At 41.9% G+C, this 18,814-nt stretch overlaps 1 protein-coding gene across 6 annotated transcripts in view; it reads left to right on the top strand.

Moving 5' to 3' along the window:
• The window catches only part of MAMDC2 (MAM domain containing 2), a 183,052-nt gene that overhangs the window by 84,402 nt on the left and 79,836 nt on the right, over positions 1–18,814 (top strand). For all 6 annotated transcript variants that reach the window (XM_067744190.1, XM_067744192.1, XM_067744191.1 and 3 more), the window contains 3 exons: positions 13,438–13,709; positions 15,250–15,334; positions 18,447–18,584. In XM_067744190.1, coding sequence (XP_067600291.1) covers positions 13,438–13,709; positions 15,250–15,334; positions 18,447–18,584 — 495 coding nt within the window. The remainder of the gene's footprint in view (positions 1–13,437; positions 13,710–15,249; positions 15,335–18,446; positions 18,585–18,814) is intronic.

Genomic DNA, 18,814 nt, shown 5'->3' with positions numbered 1-18,814 from the left:
GGAAATGCAAGGGACCCAGAATAGTCAAAACAGTCTTGAAAAATAAGAATGAAGTCAGAAGGCTCACACTTCTCAATTTCAAAGTTACTACAAAGCTATAGTAAGCAAGACTGTGTGGTAGTGGCATAAGGATAGACATAGATCAATGGACTAGAACTGACAGTTCAGAAATAAACCTTTATATCTATGCTTAATTGATTTTCAACGGAAGTGTCCAGACAATTTAATGGGCAAAAATTAACTCAAAATATATCAAAGACCTAAATGTAAGAGCTAAAACTATAAACTCTTAGAGGAAAACATAGGTGTAAACCTTCATGACCTTAAATTAAACAATTAATTCCTAGTTATGACACCAAAAGTACACACAACCAAAGAAAAAATAGAAAATTGGACTTCATCAAAATTAAAAACTTCTGTACTTCAAAGAAGACCATTAAGAAAGCGAAAAGACAACCTACAGAATGGGAAAAAAATATTTGCAAATCATGTGTCTGATAAAATCTAGTATCCAGATTATGTAGAATCTCTTATAACAATAAAAAGATAAATAACCCAATTTTTTTAAATGAGCAAAGGACTTAAATAGACATTTCTCCAAAGAAGATACATAAATGGCCTATAGGCACATGAAAAGATGTTCTACATCATTAGCCATTAGAAAAATGCAAATCAAAAGCACTATTAGATACCACTTCACATCTACTAGGATGGCTGTAATAATTTTTTTAAAGATGGACAGTAACAAGTGTTGGTGAACATGTAGAGAAGTTGAACTCTCATACGCTGTTAGTAGACATGTAAATGGTGTTGCCACTTCAGAAAACAGTTTGGCAGCTCCTCAAAGGGTTAAATGTAGAGTTACCATATGACCTAACAATTTCACTCCTAAGCATATACCTAAGGGAATTGAAACTTATGTCTACATAAAAAGTTGCACAAAAATGTTCATATTAGCATTGTTAATATTAATCAAAAGTAGAAACAACACAAATGTCCAACTGATGAGGGGATAAATAATAGTGATATATCCATAAAATAGAATATTATTCAGCTTCAAAAAAGAATGAGGGGCTTCCCTGGTGGCGCAGTGGTTGAGAATCCGCCTGCCGATGCAGGGGACACTGGTTCGTGCCCCGGTCCGGGAAGATCCCACATGCCGCGGAGCGGCTGGGCCCGTGAGCCATGGCCGCTGAGCCTGTGCGTCTGGAGCCTGTGCTCCGCAATGGGAGAGGCCACAGCAGTGAGAGGCCCACGTACCACAAAAAAAAAAAAAAAAAAAAAAAAAATGAAATTTTGATATATGCTACAACATAATAAACCTCAAAAACACTGTGCTAAGTGAAAGAAGTCAGTCACAAAAGACCACGTATTATATAATTCCATTCATATGAAATTTCCAGTATAGGTAAATCCATATACACAGAAAGTAGATTCGTGGTTTCCAGAGCCTAGGGGGAGGGAAAAATGAGGAATGACTATTAATGGGTATGGAATTTCCTTTGGGGGGGATGAAAAGATTCTGAAAATAGATAGTGGTAATGGTTGCACAACTTTGTGAGTATACTAAAAAACACTGAACTGCATTAAAAGGGTGAATTTTATTGTATGTAAATTATGTCCAAGATTAAATTCCAGCTGTCAATCTCATTAGGATGGAATAAATGAAATATTTCATACACAGAGGAAACTTCATTAACTAAGTGGTGAAATGATTTTTTTCTTTTTTTTTCTTTAATTGAAGTATAGTTGATTACAATGTTGTGTTAATTTCTGCTGAACAACAAAATGATTGTTATACATATATACACATTTTAAAATATTCTTTTCCATTATGATTTATCTCAGGATATTGAATATAGTTCCCTGTGCTATACAGTAGGTCCTTGTTGTTTATCCATTCTATATGTAATAGTTTGTATCGGCTAACCCCTGACTCCCAGTCAATCCCTCCCCCTTGACAACCACAAGTCTGTTCTCTATGTCTGTGAATCTGTTTCGATTTCATAGATACGTTCATTTGTATCATATTTTAGATTCCACATATAAGTGATATCATATGGTAGTTGTCTTTCTCTGTCTGTCTTACTTCACTTAGTATGATAATCTCTAGTTGCATCCATGTTGCTGCAAAGTAGCCATACTACATATGGCTGAGTAGTATTCCATTGTATATAAATAACACATTTTCTTTATCCACTCATCTATCAATGGACATTTAGCTTGATTCCATGTCGTGGCTATTGTGAATAGTCCTGCTATGAACATAGGGGTGCATATATCTTTCTGAATTATAGTTTTGTCCATATATATGCCCAGGAGTGGCACTGCTGGATCATATGGTAATTCTATTTTTAGTTTTTTGAGGAAACTTCATACTTTTTTCCATAGTGGCTTCATCAACTTAGATTCCCACCAACAATGTAGGAGGGTTCCCTTTTCTCTACACCCTCTCCAGCATTACTTATTTATAGACATTTTTTTAACGTCTTTATTGGAGTATAATTGCTTTACAATGGTGTGATAGTTTCTGCTTTATAAAAAAGTGAATCAGTTATACGTATACATATGTCCCCCTATCTCTTCCCTATTGCATCTTCCTCCCTCCCACCCTCCCTATCCCACCCCTCTAGGTGGTCACAAAGCACCGAGCTGATCTCCCTGTGCTATGTGGCTGCTTCCCACTAGCTATCTATTTTAGGTTTGGTAGTGTATATATGTCCATGCCACTCTCTCACTTTATCCCAGCTTACCCTTACCCCTCCCTGTATCCTCAAGTCCATTCTCTAGTAGGTCTGTGTCTTTATTCCCATCTTGCCCCTAGGTTCTTCAGAACTTTTCTTTTTTTTTTTTTTAATTCTATATATGTGTGTTAGCATATGGTATTTGTTTTTCTCTTTCTGACTTACTTCACTCTGTATGACAGACTCTAGGTCCATCCACCTCAATACAAATAACTCAATTTCGTTTATTTTTATGGCTGAGTAATATTCCATTGTATATATGTGCCACATCTTCTTTGTCCATTCATCTATTGATGGACACTTAGGTAGGTTCCATGTCCTGGCTATTATAAATAGAGCTGCAATGAACATTTTGGTACATGACTCTTTTTGAATTATGGTTTTCTCAGGGTATATGTGCAGTAGTGGGATTGCTGGGTCGTATGGTAGTTCTATTTTTAGTTTTTAAGGAACCTCCATACTGTTCTCCATAGTGGCTGTATCAATTTACATTCCCACCCAAGGAATACTTCCCAAGTGCAAGAGGGTTCCCTTTTCTCCACACCCTCTCCAGCATTTATTGTTTGTAGATTTTTTGATGATGGCCATTCTGACTGGTGTGAGATGATATCTCATTGTAGTTTTGATTTGCATTTCTCTAATGAATAACGATGTTGAGAATTCTTTCATGTGTTTGCTGGCAATCTGTATATCTTCTTTGGAGAAATGTCTATTTAGGTATTCTGCCCATTTTTGGATTGGGTTGTTTGTTTTTTTGATATTGAGCTGCATGAGCAGCTTGCAAATTTTGGAGATTAATCCTTTGTCAGTTGCTTCAGTTGCAAATACTTTCTCCCATTCGGAGGGTTTCGTTTCATCTTGTTTATGGTTTCCTTTGCTGTGCAAAAGCTTTTAAGTTTCATTAGGTTCCAGTTGTTTGTTTTTATTTCCATTTCTCTAGGAGGTGGGTCAAAAAGGATCTTGCTGTGATTTATGTCATAGAGTGTTCTGCCTATGTTTTCCTCTAAGAGTTTGATAGTGTCTGGCCTTACATTTAGGTCTTTAATCCATTTTAAGTTTATTTTTGTGTATGGTGTTAGGGAGTGTTGTAATTTCATTCTTTTAGATGTAGCTGTCCAGTTTTCCCAGCACCATTTATTGAAGAGGCTGTCTTTTCCCCATTGTATATTCTTGCCTCCTTTATCAAAGATAAAGTGGCCATATGTGCATGGGTTTATCTCTGGGCTTTCTATCCTTTTCTGTTGATCTATATTTCTGTTTTTGTGTCAGTACCATACTGTTTTGATTACTGTAGCTTTGTAGTATACTCTGAAGTCAGGGAGCCTGATTCCTCCAGCTCCGATTTTCTTTCTCAAGATTGCTTTGGCTATTTGGGGTCTTTTGTGCTTCCATACAAATTGTGAAATTTTTAGCTGTGGTTCTGTGAAAAATGCCAGTGGTAGTTTGATAGGGATTGCATTGAATCTGTTGATTGCTTTGGGTAGTAGAGTCATTTTCACAATGTTGATTCTTCCAATCCAAGAACATGGTATATCTCTCCATCTACTTGTATCATCTTTAATTTCTTTCATCAGTGTCTTATAATTTTCTGCATACAGGTGTTTTGTCTCCTTAGGTAGGTTTATTCCTAGGTATTTTATTCTTTTTGTTGCAGTGGTAAATGGGAGTGTTTTCTTAATTTCATTTTCAGATGTTTCATCATTAGTGTATAGGAATGTAAGAGATTTCTGTGCATTAATTTTGTATCCTGCTACTTACCAAATTCACTGATTAGCTCTAGTAGTTTTCTGGTAGCATCTTTAGGATTCTCTATGTATAGTATCATGTCATCCGCAAACAGTGACAGCTTTACTTCTTCTTTTCCAATCTGGATTCCTTTTATTTCTTTCTCTTCTCTGATTGCTTTGCCAGAACTTCCAAAACTATGTTGAACAATAGTTGTGAGAGTGGGCAAACTTGTCTTGTTCCTGATCTTAGTGGAAATGGTTTCAGTTTTTCACCATTGAGGATGATGTTGGCTGTGGGTTTGTCATATATGGCCTTCATTATGTTCAGGAAAATTCCCTCTATTCCTACTTTCTGGAGGGTTTTTTATCATAAATGGGTGCTGAATTTTGTCAAAAGCTTTCTCTGCATATATTGAGTTGACCATTTGGTTTTTCTCCTTGAATTGTTAATATTGTGTATCACATTGATTGATTTGCATATATTGAAGAATCCTTGCATTCCTGGAATAAACCCCACTTGATCATGGTGTATGATCCTTTACATGTGCTGTTGGATTCTGTTTGCTAGTATTTTGTTGAGGATTTTTGCATCTATGTTCATCAATGATATTGGCCTGTAGTTTTCTTTCTTTGTGACATCTTTGTCTGGTTTTGGTATCAGGGTGATGGTGGCCTCGTAGAATGAGTTTGGGAGTGTTCCTCCCTCTGCTATATTTTGGAAGAGTTTGAGAAGGATAGGTGTTAGCTCTTCTCTAAATGCTTGATAGAATTCGCCTGTGAAGCCATCTGGTCCTGGGCTTTTGATTGTTGGAATATTTTTAATCACAGTTTAAATTTCAGTGCTTGTGATTGGTCTGTTCATATTTTCTATTTCTTCCTGGTTCAGTCTCGGAACGTTTTGCATTTCTAAGAATTTGTCCATTTCTTCCAGGTTGTCCATTTTATTGGCATAGAGTTGCTTGTAGTAATCTCTCGTGATCCTTTGTATTTCTACAGTGTCAGTTGTTATTTCTCCTTTTTCATTTCTAATTCTGTTGATTTGAGTCTTCTCCCTTTTTTTCTTGATGAGTCTGGCTAATGGTTTATCAATTTTATCTTCTCGAAGAACCAGCTTTTAGTTTTATTGATCTTTGCTACCATTTCCTTCATTTCATTTTCATTTATTTCTGATCCGATCTTTATGATTTTTTTCCTTCTGCTAACTTTGGGGGTTTTTGTTCTTCTTTCTCTAATTGCTTTAGGTGTAAGATTAGGTTGTTTATTTGAGATGTTTCTTGTTTCTTAAGGTAGGATTGTATTGCTATAAACTTCCCTCCTAGAACTCCTTTTGCTGCATCCCATAGATTTTGGGTCATCGTGTTTTCATTGTCATTTTTTTCTAGTTATTTTTTTATTTCCTCTTTGACTTCTTCAGTGACCTCTTGGTTATTAAGTAGTGTATTGTTTAGCCTCCATGTGTTTGTATTTCTTACGGATTTTTTCCTGTAATTGATATCTAGTCTCATAGCATTGTGGTTGGAAAAGACACTTGATACAATTTCAATTTTCTTAAATTTACCAAGGCTTGATTTGTGACCCAAGATTTGATCTATCCTGGAGACTGTTCCATAAGCAGTTGAGAAGTATGTGTATTCTGTTGTTTTAGGCTGGAATGTCCTATAAATATCAATTAAGTCCATCTTGTTTAAAATGTCATTTAAAGCTTGTGTTTCCTTATTTATTTTCATTTGGATGATGTGTCCATTGGTGAAAGTGGGGTGTTAAAGTCCCCTACTGTGATTGTGTTACTGTCAATTTCCTCTTTTATGGCTGTTAGTATTTGCCTTATGTATTGAGATGCTCCAATGTTGGGTGCATAAATATTTACAATTGTTATATCTCCTTCTTGGATTGATCCCTTGATCATTATGTAATGTCCTTCTTTGTCTCTTGTAATAAATAGTCTTTGTTTTAAAGTCTATTTTGTCTGATATGAGAATTGCTATTCCAGCTTTCTTTTGATTTCCATTTGCATGGAATATCTCTTTCCATCCCCTCACTTTCAGTCTGTATGTGTCCCTAGGTCTGAAGTGGGTCTCTTGTAGACAGTGTATATACGGGTGTTGTTTTTGTATCCATTCTCCCAGTCTGTGTCTTTTGGTTGGAGCATTTAATCCATTTACCTTTAAGGTAATTATCGATATGTATGTTCCTATTACCATTTTCTTAATTGTTTGAGTTTGTTATTGTAGGTCTTTTCTTTCTCTTGTGTTTCCTGACTAGAGAAGTTCCTTTAGCATTTCTTGTAAAGCTGGTGGTGGTATTAAATTCTCTTAGCTTTTGCTTGTCTGTAAAGGTTTTAACTTCTCCGTCAAATCTGAATGAGATCCTTGCTGGGTAGAGTAATCTTGGTTGTAGGTTTTTCTCCTTCATCACTTTAAATATGTCCTTCCACTCCCTTCTGGCTTGCAGAGTTTCTGCTGAAAGATCAGCTGTTAACCTTATGGGGATTCCCTTGTGTGTTATTTGTTGTTTTTCCCTTGCTGCTTTTAATATGTTTTCTTTGTACTTAATTTTTGATAGTTTGATTACTATGTGTCTTGGCGTATTTCTCCTTGGATTTATCCTGTATGGGACTCTCTGTGCTTCCTGGACTTGATTAACTATTTCCTTTCCCATATTAGGGAAGTTTTCAACTATAATCTCTTCAAATATTTTCTCAGTCCCTTTCTTTTTCTCTTCTTCTTCTGGAACCCCTATAATTTGAATGTTGGTGTGTTTAATGTTGTCCCAGAGGTCTCTGGGACTGTCCTCAATTCTCTTCATTCTTTTTTCTTTATTCTGCTTTGCAGTAGTTATTTCCACTATTTTATCTTCCAGGTCACTTATCCGTTCTTCTTCCTCAATTATTCTGTGATTGATTCCTTCTAGAGAATTTTAAATTTCATTTATCGTGTTGTTCATCCCTGTTTGTTTGCTCTTTAGTTCTTCTAGTTCCTTGTTAAATGTTTCTTATATTTTCTCCATTCTATTTCCAAGATTTTGGATCATTTTGACCACCTTTATTCTGAATTATTTTTCAGGTAGACTGCCTATTTCTTCTTCATTTGTTACGTCTGTTGGGTTTTTACCTTTCTCCTTCATCTGCTGTGTGTTTCTCTCTCTTCCCATTTTGCTTAACTTACTGTGTTTGGGGTGTCCTTTTCGCAGGCTGCAGGTTTGTAGTTCCCATTGTTTTTGTTGTCTGTGCCCAGTGGCTAAGGTTGGTTCAGTAGGTTTTGGAGGCTTCCTAGTGGAGGGGACTGGTGCCTGTGTTCTGGTGGATAAGGCTGGATCTTGTCTTTCTGGTGGGCAGGTCCACGTCTGGTGGTGTGTTTTGGGGTGTCTGTGGCCTTATTATGATTTTAGGCAGCCTCTGTGCTAATGGATGGGGTTGTGTTGCTGTCTTGCTAGTTGTTTGTCATGGGGTGTTCAGCACTGTAGATTGCTGGCCGTTGAGTGGAGCTGGGTCTTGGCGTTAAGATGGAGATCTCTGGGAGATTTTTGCCGTTTGATATTACGTGAAGCTGGGAGGTCTCTTGTGGACCAGTGTCCTGAACTTGTCTCTTCCACCTCAGTGGCACAGCCCTGACGCCTGGCTAGGGCACCAAGAGCCTTTCATCCACATGGCTCAGAATAAAAGGGAGAAAAAAAAGAAAGAAGAAGATAATATAAAATAAATAAAATTAAGTAAAATAAAATAAAATTAGTAAAATAAAAAATAATTTTAAAAAACTTTTTAAGTAATAAAAAAAAAGAAAGAAAGAAGAGAGTAACCAAACCAAAAAACAAATCCACCAATGATAACAAGTGCTAAAAACTATACACAAAAAAAGGACAGACATAACCCTAGAACAAATGGTAAAAGCAAAGCTATACATACAAAATCACACACAGAAGCATACACATACACACTCACAAAAAGAGAAAAAGGGGAAAATATATATATACATTCTTGCTCCCAAAGTCCACCTCCTCAATTTGGGATGATTCATTGTGTATTCAGGTATTCCACAGATACAGGGTACATCAAGTTGATTGTGGAGCTTTAATCCGCTGCTCCTGAGGCTGCTGGGAGAGATTTCCCTTTCTCTTCTTTGTTCGCACAGGTCTGGGGGTTCAGCTTTGGATTTGGACTCATCTCTGCGTGTAGGTCGCCTGAGGGCATCTGTTCTTCGTCCAGACAGGACGGGGTTAAAGGAGTCGCTGATTCGGGGGCTCTGGCTCACTCAGGCCAGGGGGAAGGGAGGGGCACGGAGTGCGGGGCGGGCCTGCGGCGGCAGAGGCCAGCGTGACATTGCACCAGCCTGAGGCGTGCTGTGCGTTCTCCCGGGGAAGTTGTCCCTGGATCCCAGGAACCTGGCAGTGGCGGGCTACACAGGCTCCCAGGAGGGGAGCTGTGGATAGTGACCTGTGCTTGCACATAAGCTTCTTGGTGGCGGCAGCAGCAGCCTTAGCGTCTCACGCCCGTCTCTGGGGTCTGCACCGTTAGCCGCGGCTCGCGCCCGTTTCTGGAGCTCCTTTAAGCAGCGCTCTGAATCCCCTCTCCTCGCGCACCAGGAAACAATAAAGCAAGAAAAAGTCTCTTGCCTCTTCAGCAGGTCCAGACTCTTCCCCGGACTCCCTCCCGGCTAGCTGTGGCGCACTAGCCCCCTTCAGGCTGTGTTCACACCGCCAACCCCAGTCATCTCCCTGCGCTCCGACCGAAGCCCGAGCCTCAGCTCCCAGCCCCGCCCGCCCCGGCGGGTGAGCAGACAAGCCTCTCGGGCTGGTGAGTGCCGGTTGGCACCGATCCTCTGTGCGGGAATCTCTCCGCTTTGCCCTCCGCACCCCTGTTGCTGCGCTCTCCTCCGCGGCTCCGAAGCTTCCCTCCCGCTACCCGCAGTCTCCGCCCGCAAAGGGGCTTCTAGTGTGTGGAAACCTTTCCTCCTTCACAGCTCCCTCCCACTGGTGCAGGTCCCGTCCCTATTCTTTTGCCTCTGTTTTTTCTTTTTTCTTTTGCCGTACCCAGGTACGTGGGGAGTTTCTTGCCTTTTGGGAGGTCTGAGGTCTTCTGCCAGCGTTCAGCAGGTGTTCTGTAGGAGCTGTTCCACATGTAGATGTATTTCTGATATATCTGTGGAGAGGAAGGTGATCTCCACGTCTTACTCTTCCACCATCTTGAAGGTCCTCTCTATTTGTAGACTTTCTGATCGGTGGCAGGTGGTACCTCATTGTAGTTTTGATTTGCGTTTCTCTAATTAGTGATGTTGAACAGCTTTTCATGTGCCTACTGGCCATCTGTATGTTTCTTTGGAGAAATGTCCTTTTAGGTCTTCTGCCCATTTTTTGATTGGGTTGTTTAGGTTTTTTTGTTGTTATTGAGTTGTATGAGTTGTTTGTATATTTTGGAAATTAAGTCCTTGTCAGTCGCATTGTTTGCAAATATTTTCTCCCATTCTGTAGGTTGTCTTTTCATTTTGTTTATGGTTTCTTTTGCTGTGCAAAAGCTTGTAAGTTTGATTAGGTCCCATTTGTTTATTGAAATGATTATTTTTAATAAAGTAAGAGAAATAAACAGCTCACCAAAAACATTATCATTTTTTTCTAGAATAGCAATTTTATTAGTGGCAGTCCAGGGAAAGTCACCATCCCTGACATCAGTATCTTCCTCATTCTTTCTTAATTTTCTAAAAGCCCTTCAAAATGTGCCACATTCCTTTTAGTTCAGTTTGGCTCTAATATGACCACAAGATGTAATCTGACCACAAGCAAGGATAAGAAATAGTTCCAGCTTAGGTGCCAGTTCAGATTAATTGGTAGTGATTACATGGAACACTGTATTTAGAAGGATTCTGAGGCTATATGCAGGCTGAGCAAAAAAAAAAAACTGTAGTGATTAACTAAGAAAATCTGTTTTGAGATTGGCAGTGGTAGTGGAGGTGGGTAGCTCTTGAGCTAGTTATTTGATCTAGGAAAATGCATTATTCAGCTAAGTGGATGCAAAATCACTTGGGTGGATAAATCTTTGGATGGACTGTAATGCAGCTAATAGGCATATCCACACAGCATGACCTAAGAGCGATTTTGAGTTCTGTAATTTGCATGCAGAATCTCAATAATTTGAAACAGCCAATATTTATGGCCAAGATGTCAAAATCACTCAATAAATAGCATTAACTTTCATACTGTATAACATCATGGTATTTAAAATAATACATTTTATATACTGTGTGTTCTCAAAGGCTTTTAACATAAGAGCATTAGCATATGCTTATAATAAAATCTGATATAATAAAAGATTATGTCAAGAAAGATTGTTTTATGGCATTCACTGAAAAATCAAGATAATCACCAGTAGATGTACTCATTGAGCCTACTATAACACACATTTACTTAAGTTTGAGTTCTACCTCCATGTAAAACTATTTCCTCCCTCCTTTGCATACTATCAGTACTTACATGCCTGACCTTTCTTTGATAGATAAGAAGTGTCCTGAGAATGAGTCCTATTTCTCTGTCAGATGTGTAAATCAGTGGTTCTCAAATTGTGACCCACAGACCAGCAGCATCGGCATTACCTGGAACTTTTCAGAAATGCGGTCTGTTAGATGTGCAGCATCACCCCAGACCTACTGGATCGGAAACTCTAGGAGTGGGCCCAGTAATCTGGGTTTGAACAAGCCCTCCAGGTGAATCTGGGCTCAAGTTTGAGAGGCCCTGCTGTGAGTTGTTCCTTTCTAGAATGGAGAAAGGAAGGAGGGAAAGAAATTGGGCAAGTGCCCCAGGGAGAAGTGGGCCTCGTACGGCAACCAAGTTGGCAAGCAATGTAAACATCCATAGGACACAGCACGGACTTTCTTTGTTTCTTTCTTCTTTTATATCCCATGTACCAACCCTCTACTTCCTCAGAAAAGGTTCGAAGTGCTCTCAGGAATCTCCATCAATTCCCATCTCCACCCCACCCCACTACCAGTCTGCTTAGAGTCCCTTCTTTTGGGGTAGTAGCAGGGTGGGACAAGGAGGATGGTGCTTATTCATTCCCTCGTGTCATAATGAAGCAACATTATGTTTCAAAAAAGGGTTGGCATCAAGAACCCCAGCTAGCGGCTTCCCTGGTGGTGCAGCAGTTGAGAGTCCGCCAGCCCATGCAGGGGACACGGGTTCGTGCCCCAGTCCAGGAGGATCCCACACGCCGCGGAGCGGCTGGGCCCGTGAGCCATGGCCGCTGAGCCTGCGCGTCTGGAGCCTGTGCTCCGCAACGGGAGAGGCCACAGCAGTGAGAGGCCCGCGTACCGCAAAAAAAAAAAAAAAGAACCCCAGCTTAGTTAGTGCTTCAAAACCCAACAAACCCCACAGCTAGTAAATATATGTGAAGCACTTAAAGCGGCACCTGGTTCATGAGTGTTCGCTGTACCTAGGCGGTAATGGTGTTGCTGGTGATTACTGCAAGGGCCAGGTTTATCCACAGAGGGTGCCTGGGTTGGCATCTAGAAGCAGTTGTATTTGCACCCAGTGGGTAGTTGCTATGTTGAGAAGACTGCCAGCTGGAGATAGATCTTGATCTTGAAAGCTTCCACAGGCAAGTGAGGCTCCTTGAAGTCAACGCCCTAACTGTTCCTTAACTGTGAGGGAGGTCATCAGCTGAGCTGCCACTGGCCTGTCTGCACTTGCCACAGGATGGGGCTGGGATGAGCATTTGGGGCAGCAAGTGTGGGAAGAGGGGCTGAAGAACATCAAGCAAAGAGGCCTTTTAGGGCCTTTCCAGTAAGAATTTAGTGTTGGGAAGCCCCAAATGCAAGGGGTAGGGTGGGTGGTCACATGACAGAAGACTGCCTATTAGATGCTGGCCACGAATGTGGGAACCTCTGAGCAAGCATGAGGGTTCAGGTCAGAAAGGCAGAGGGTCCCCAAGACCCACAGGCAGATCAGATCAGTGTTAAGGAAGCCAACGACCAGAGTTAGACTTGGAAGGCTCAAGTGAGAATTCTCGGTTCCAACCCCTTTTTTTGGTCATAGAAATGCTGTTTTACAGCCTGCTGTAGCCAGCAGAGCACCCCTTGTCCATATTAGGAGGATGAGGGGAGAGGGGGCAGGAGGAGGGAGGGGGAGTGAAAGAGGGAAAGGAAAGGAGGAGGGAGTGGAGAGGGATGGGAGAAAAGGGAAGGGGAGGACAGAAGGGAAGGGGAGGAAGGAGGGAGCGAGGAAGGGGACAACGGAGGAGAGGGAAATAATGCTTGCTGGGCCCAGTGTGTCTACTGATTTCCAAGCCCTGTCCTACATGTTTTGCACGTACTTTCTCACTTAGTTATCAGAACTATGAGATTCGGTCGTGGAAGAGTCTAGAGGAGGAGAGTCTTATGCCTAATGAACTTGCAATGAACGTTTTCTGCCTAGGCTCTAAGATCTAAGGTAATCAAATCAATTTAATCTACAATAATGAGGCAATTCAAATGCAGATTGAGTCATTAGGGATGAGGGGAGCTATGGAAAGGGAAGGGAGACTTTCTGACTCCAGTAGAGGAATGCTGCTCCTCCAGATTCTGAAGCCCCTTAGCCTGGGTTCTCAAACTCATATGCCTATGGGGACCAGGAAGATGAATGCAATGTACTAAATGGGCCTGTTAGAAGGTGATAATAGGCAACAGATACTTGGCTTCAATGTCAGAAGGTTATAGGGAGTAGTGGGGATTATGGCAAAATGGAGCCCGCATACCACCTCTGAAGAGGCAGCACTACTCAGCTCTGGATTGTTATTGTCATGTGTCATGTGCAAGTAGCCTCAGTGTTACTGGACCTTCTAATTTTTCACCAGAAGCAGAGACCCCATGTTCAGGCAACATTCAGTGGCCCCACAAAATGCATCTGCAGGCAGTATCTGCCCTCAGATTTACTGGACCACAGTTGTGTATTTTCCTGAGTTGTGAGCAGAAGATTGATCTCTTCTCTGTGTCCCTTTCTCCTTCCAGGCCATTACATTTACGTGGACACCTCCTTTGCCAAGCAGGGGGAGAAAGCCGTGCTGCTGAGTTCTGATGTACAGACTGAGGAATGGAGCTGCCTTCGACTGGTCTACCAGATAGCCACATCTTCGGGGTCTCCATCAGAGCCCAGCCGGCTGAACCTCTATGTGAGATTTGATGATGAAAGCTTTGATCGCTTGCTTTGGTCAGCCAAGGAACCTTCGGACAGCTGGCTCATAGCCAGCTTGGACTTGCAAAACAGTTCCAAGAAATTCAAGGTAGGTAGAGTTTATGTGCAGGGCTTCTTATTTGGCATTATGCTATTCTAAGATCTTATGAAAACTTCTGCTATTGAAGTTAGTTATCTCCTGAGTTAGGATGTGATATCTTATGGGAGCTGCATCATAGAAAAATATCAGTAGCGTAAATTAGTATTTTGTTGATTCCTTAAAAGAGCTTCTTCCCAGATTTGTTTTGTGTGTATTTAAGTGGGATTTCTGTAAGACTCTAAAAGGGGCTCAAACCAACCTCTTCAATGGGAATTTATTTTCCAGTGGGCTTTAGGGAGCATTCTCATTTCTTATAATTTTTTTTCCTATAATTTTGTTTCATCCTCCTAAGTTATGTGTGGTATGTGTTTATGTTGTCTTCCTGATGGTTTGTTTGCTATAAATTTTGAACAAGACATTAACTGTAATAAAAAATGAAAATACATTGAAAGAGGAAAGATACTTAAAGGACATGCTCTGATTCCTTTTCAGAGATGGAAGTTGTTCCATCAGAAGTAATGGGAAAATAAGGTAGAGAAAGTAAGATAAAGTTGGTTGTGTATTGGAGCAGGGAAGGAAGATGTAATCTGAACTCGGCCATGAAGTGTGATATTTAGTGAGAACATGTCATGGGGGACAAAGCGGAGCCTTCAAGAAAACGTTCTCCATTCCTAGTCCGCTTTTCAATTCCCTATGCCATATCTCTTCTTCCTCAACAAGCTTTGAAATACGGTATTCTTCTACATTCCCTGTCTACTTGTAGTCCCTCCCATCAGGCAGCAGGGTGGATTAAGGGACGGAGCATTGAAGGTCTGAGCTCCCTATTTCACAGCATCCTCCGGACAGTGTATCACACCCTAGGTCTACCAGCATAGCTGCAAAATATTGGACTAAAATCACATAAGGAGAAGCAAATATTTTCAGAAGCAGGGCCTACTGTGAACAGTGCTTGAAATCAGCCACATAAGTTGTTATGCTTCTCTCTGTTCTTTATGTAAAATTTTCAAATTTTCAGTAATATAGAAACTACAAGATGAGTTTTGAGCGTCTTCCATCTCATGCAGAAATCCCCCACCACTAGTCAAATGGTACTCCCTACCTCCTCCTGCAAGGGATTTTTTTTTTCCCCACTGAGGCCTCTGCCTTCAGTTCCTGGCTAGTCTCAGAATGGATTTCGCCAGGGACACAAGCTCTCCTGTCCATCTGCAGCCAACTGGTGCCACCACAAGCACCGGAGAAGGTGGTGACTGTGCTTACGATGGAAGACAGCTGACTCTGAGCTCTTATTGGACACCTTGATCACCTCAAAGTTCTGAGAATATGTGTATGAGCTTGTGTACACACACGCGCACACACACACACAAACACACACACACGCCTTCTTTCAGTAAAGTCCATCATGAGATTGATATCCTATAGCAATGAGCCGAGACAAACAATCTCGTTTTGCCTTGAATCGCTGAACAGCTCCTGACAAGTAGCTGAAATACTAATAAAGGACACGTGGTGTTTTGAAGTCTAACTCCCTTCTCCCGCATGTGTTGTACAGATTTTAATAGAAGGTGTGCTAGGACATGGAAATACAGCCAGCATCGCACTCTTTGAAATCAAGATAACAACTGGCTACTGTATCGGTAAGTGGGTTTCCTTTTCATTGCATCCGAACATGCATCTTTTTCTAAAATCTCCTGTTGCCAGGGGAATTGAATCAATCTGAAAAGCAGGGCATTTTATAAACGACACCATGCAGTGCATTTTGAATTTTGCATCACTTGCGTGTTGTATGATGTTTCTCTGTCTTTAGCAGAGGAAGGCTCATTAGAGTTTGCCTCGATTGACTGGGTTGATGAAAGAAAAGTAGATGCAGCGACTGTAACCTGAGTTGCTGCCTTAAGCTCAACATATTCTAATAAACGTGACATCCAGTTTGCTGCATATTCAGCTTTTTGTAGCTTTTGCCAGAAAGCAGGCATCCTGTTACCTCTTTATTACCTCTTTCCTCACTTTCCTCCATTTCTCTTTTACACACCATTGCTCTGTCTTTATACTCACAGTTGTCACTTAGATTCCACTTGAGCAGGGTTGGTAGGTGCCTCTTCTGTGCCAGCTTCTGAGAGGGCATCAAAAGCAGACATACTCTATGTCCTGAGGTCACTCACCTTCCATTCGCCTCCTACTGAAGCCGTTTCTGTATATGACAAATTCTGCTGGAGAAGGACAAGCCGTGCTGTGGAGGTGTCGGGAGGAGGGGAGAAAATTGGACAGGACTGAATCCAGGAGATGCATTTGAGCCGTAGTTTCAAGAAGGAGTAGAATTTAGTCAGGTAGAGGAGCAGGGTAGGAAGGAAAGCACTCTTTCTGGGCAGACCCCATAGCGGGTGGACAGCACCGAGTGTGTCCAGGCAAAGGCGAGAGGCTGGGTAGTGTTTGAGGTGAGAATCAGCACTGTTAAGGGAGTCTGTTAAGGAAGAGTCTGGAGCCCAGCTGTGGAGCTTGGGTTCCGGGATTATGTGGTTGGGAGGCGTTAGAAGTCAGTCATCAGGGGAGGGGCCTGCAGCTGTGTTTTCAGATGATGACTGGCTGCCGCATGGAAAATGAGTTGGAAACAAAGAAAATAGGTCAGAGGTAGAAAAACCCTTAGGAAGTGATTGTGACCTTACAGAGGGGACATACGAGGGTCTAAAATTGGGGTGGGCAGTGGAATGGGATAAAGGTGGTAGATCTGAGGGATTTTTCAGCACTGACCGTACTTGGAGGCTGAATGGCTGTGGAAAGGAAAGAGGCAAGAGAGTCAAGGGCAGTTCTGAAAGAAAACCGACCTAGATTGCGACCATTTTCTGAAGATTGTGACCATTTTCTGAGTTAAGACTGTATCTTCCTTGGAGCTCCTTAGTGGCAGCTGCGGGGATCTTAACACCCTACCGACTTGAGTCGTACCTACCTAGTGGAGCGCCACCTGCTGGCTTAGTCAATGCACTGCTGCCCTCAGCCTCTGTTTCATTACCGGCAAAATGGGGATAAAATATTTCCCTCGTAGGATTGTTGTGGGGACTAATAAGATCAGGGATGTGAAGGTTATTGTCACAGTGCTTGGCACTCAAAAATGTTCATTGCTTTTCTCCAAATCACTTGATGGCTTCTAGTTTGTTTAAAACACAAAAGGAGCGCTGATATTTCTTCTTGTTGAACTGTATGATCGTACTCTCACCTTACCTTCCTATCTGTGCACTCTTCTTGCTCCCCTTGTTTGTAAAATGAGGTTAATAATAGTACATACCTTGTAGGGTTGTTTTGAGGATTAGGTAATTTAATTTGTATAAAGTGCTCAGAATACTGCCTGGCACATTGAGGAATATTTTGCTTTTCCTTTACTCTGCGGCAGCCTTTGGCACCGACTCTTGGGCATGGGTTAGCGGATGCTGTAGTGGAAAAGTTGAAAATGAAAATCTTAAAAATGTTCAGTGCTTGTTAATACAAAAGCACACTGATAACTGTATCAGTCAGGACCCTGGCAGGGAAGTGGAAACAGAATACATTCAACCTGAGTAATTTGAGGAAAACTCACTAAAGGGACTACAAAGGTGTGGGTAGGTGAAGGAAGCCAGTCAAAGCTAGTGCAGTAATCCAGGACTAGTCAGAGTGATGACTCATGAGTCATCAATATCTTTAGGTCTGAAGGGGCAAGGGAGAAGGGGTTACCAGAACCTGGAGACAGTAGCTGTATGGTCCCTCAGTAGAGAGACACAGCCAGCCCATGGCAACCTGGCAGAGAGGGAGCTGGAGGAATAAACACCCGCAACCTTACTCTCCTCCTACCTTCCATTGGTTGAATCCAATGAGAAGCCAGAAGGCAGGGAAGTCCATACAAGGCCGTACACGTCAGCCTCTGGAGAATGGAGCCCCGTGGAAGAAAGGTGGGTGGGACTGGAGGGGCCAATAAGAGATGATCAGCACAATCACACTTCATATTTTTAATTGATAATTATGGGGGTCAATGAAAGAACTGGCTTGTGAGTTTCTTGTTCCCCGTAAAGGAGTCTGTTGACTGGGAACAATTTATCTGTGCAAACATGTCAGTGCTATTGAAAAGGGGAAAGAGAGTCTCTTTGTCTTCTCTTTTATCTCCACTCCGGAGCTGCAGAAGGACCCAGTGCCGAAGATATTCCTGTCCCGACTACGCTGACCTGGTTCTTGTTTATAAGCAAAGCAGATGATTTTAGCATCTAGGAAACATGCCCCTTAGCCCTTAGCTTAGCACCTTGTCTACTATCAAGAGAGAAGGGGATGGGGGAATGGGCTACCAGAAAGGTGGTGGATAAACTTTCTGGAGCTAAAAGCATAACTCTAAATAGTGCTTTGACACAGAGTTGGCTGATTGACCAAGCACTAACCATGTGTCTGGCACTGTGCTGGCAGCTGTCCACACTTACCACAGCCCTGTGCAGGGGGAGTGTCCCCCTATTTCTCCTAGGAACAAATAGAGGCTAGGAGAGGTCACACAGCAAGCCACATGGCAAGTAGGCAGAAGGGCCACAATCCAAAGAAGCAATGATGAATTATAATCTCTGTTCATTACAGGATCTCTCTTCTTGACCGACATTATCCAGGGGTCCTGGTACGAAGATCCCAGTGGTCAAAGGGAGTGAGAAACATATCTGAGTATCTAATAGCAAACTGCAGTAAGCCTGGGTGTACCCAGGCATAACTACATCTACATGAAGTCTGTTTTTATTTCTCTCTTGCCAGAATGTGACTTTGAAGAAAATCATCTCTGTGGCTTTGTGAACCGCTGGAACCCCAACGTGAACTGGTTTGTTGGAGGAGGCAATATGCGGAACTCCCACTCCATTCTTCCGCAGGACCACACCTTCAGGAGTGAACTGGGTGAGCTGGGGACAAATGGAGTCCTTGTTCCAGGATAACTGTTTCTGCCATCTCTCTCTACATTGACCTGACTGTGGCTTGTCGACAGAGAAGGAGACAGAGAGAGGAGGGTGAGTAGGGACCGAGAGACCTGGTGGAAGAGAAGAGTAAGCCGTGAGAGAGAGGCAAACTGCAGACATGAGCTCTGTAACTAAGGAGAAGGCCACCCAGATAACAGCTTTTCTTCCCCT

Source organism: Pseudorca crassidens, chromosome 7 (genome assembly GCF_039906515.1).
Source record: "Pseudorca crassidens isolate mPseCra1 chromosome 7, mPseCra1.hap1, whole genome shotgun sequence".
In the NCBI taxonomy this organism is placed as follows: Eukaryota; Metazoa; Chordata; class Mammalia; order Artiodactyla; family Delphinidae; genus Pseudorca; species Pseudorca crassidens.
The sequence above is the reverse complement of the archived record's forward strand: the minus strand, read 5'-3'. Positions and strand labels throughout refer to the sequence as shown.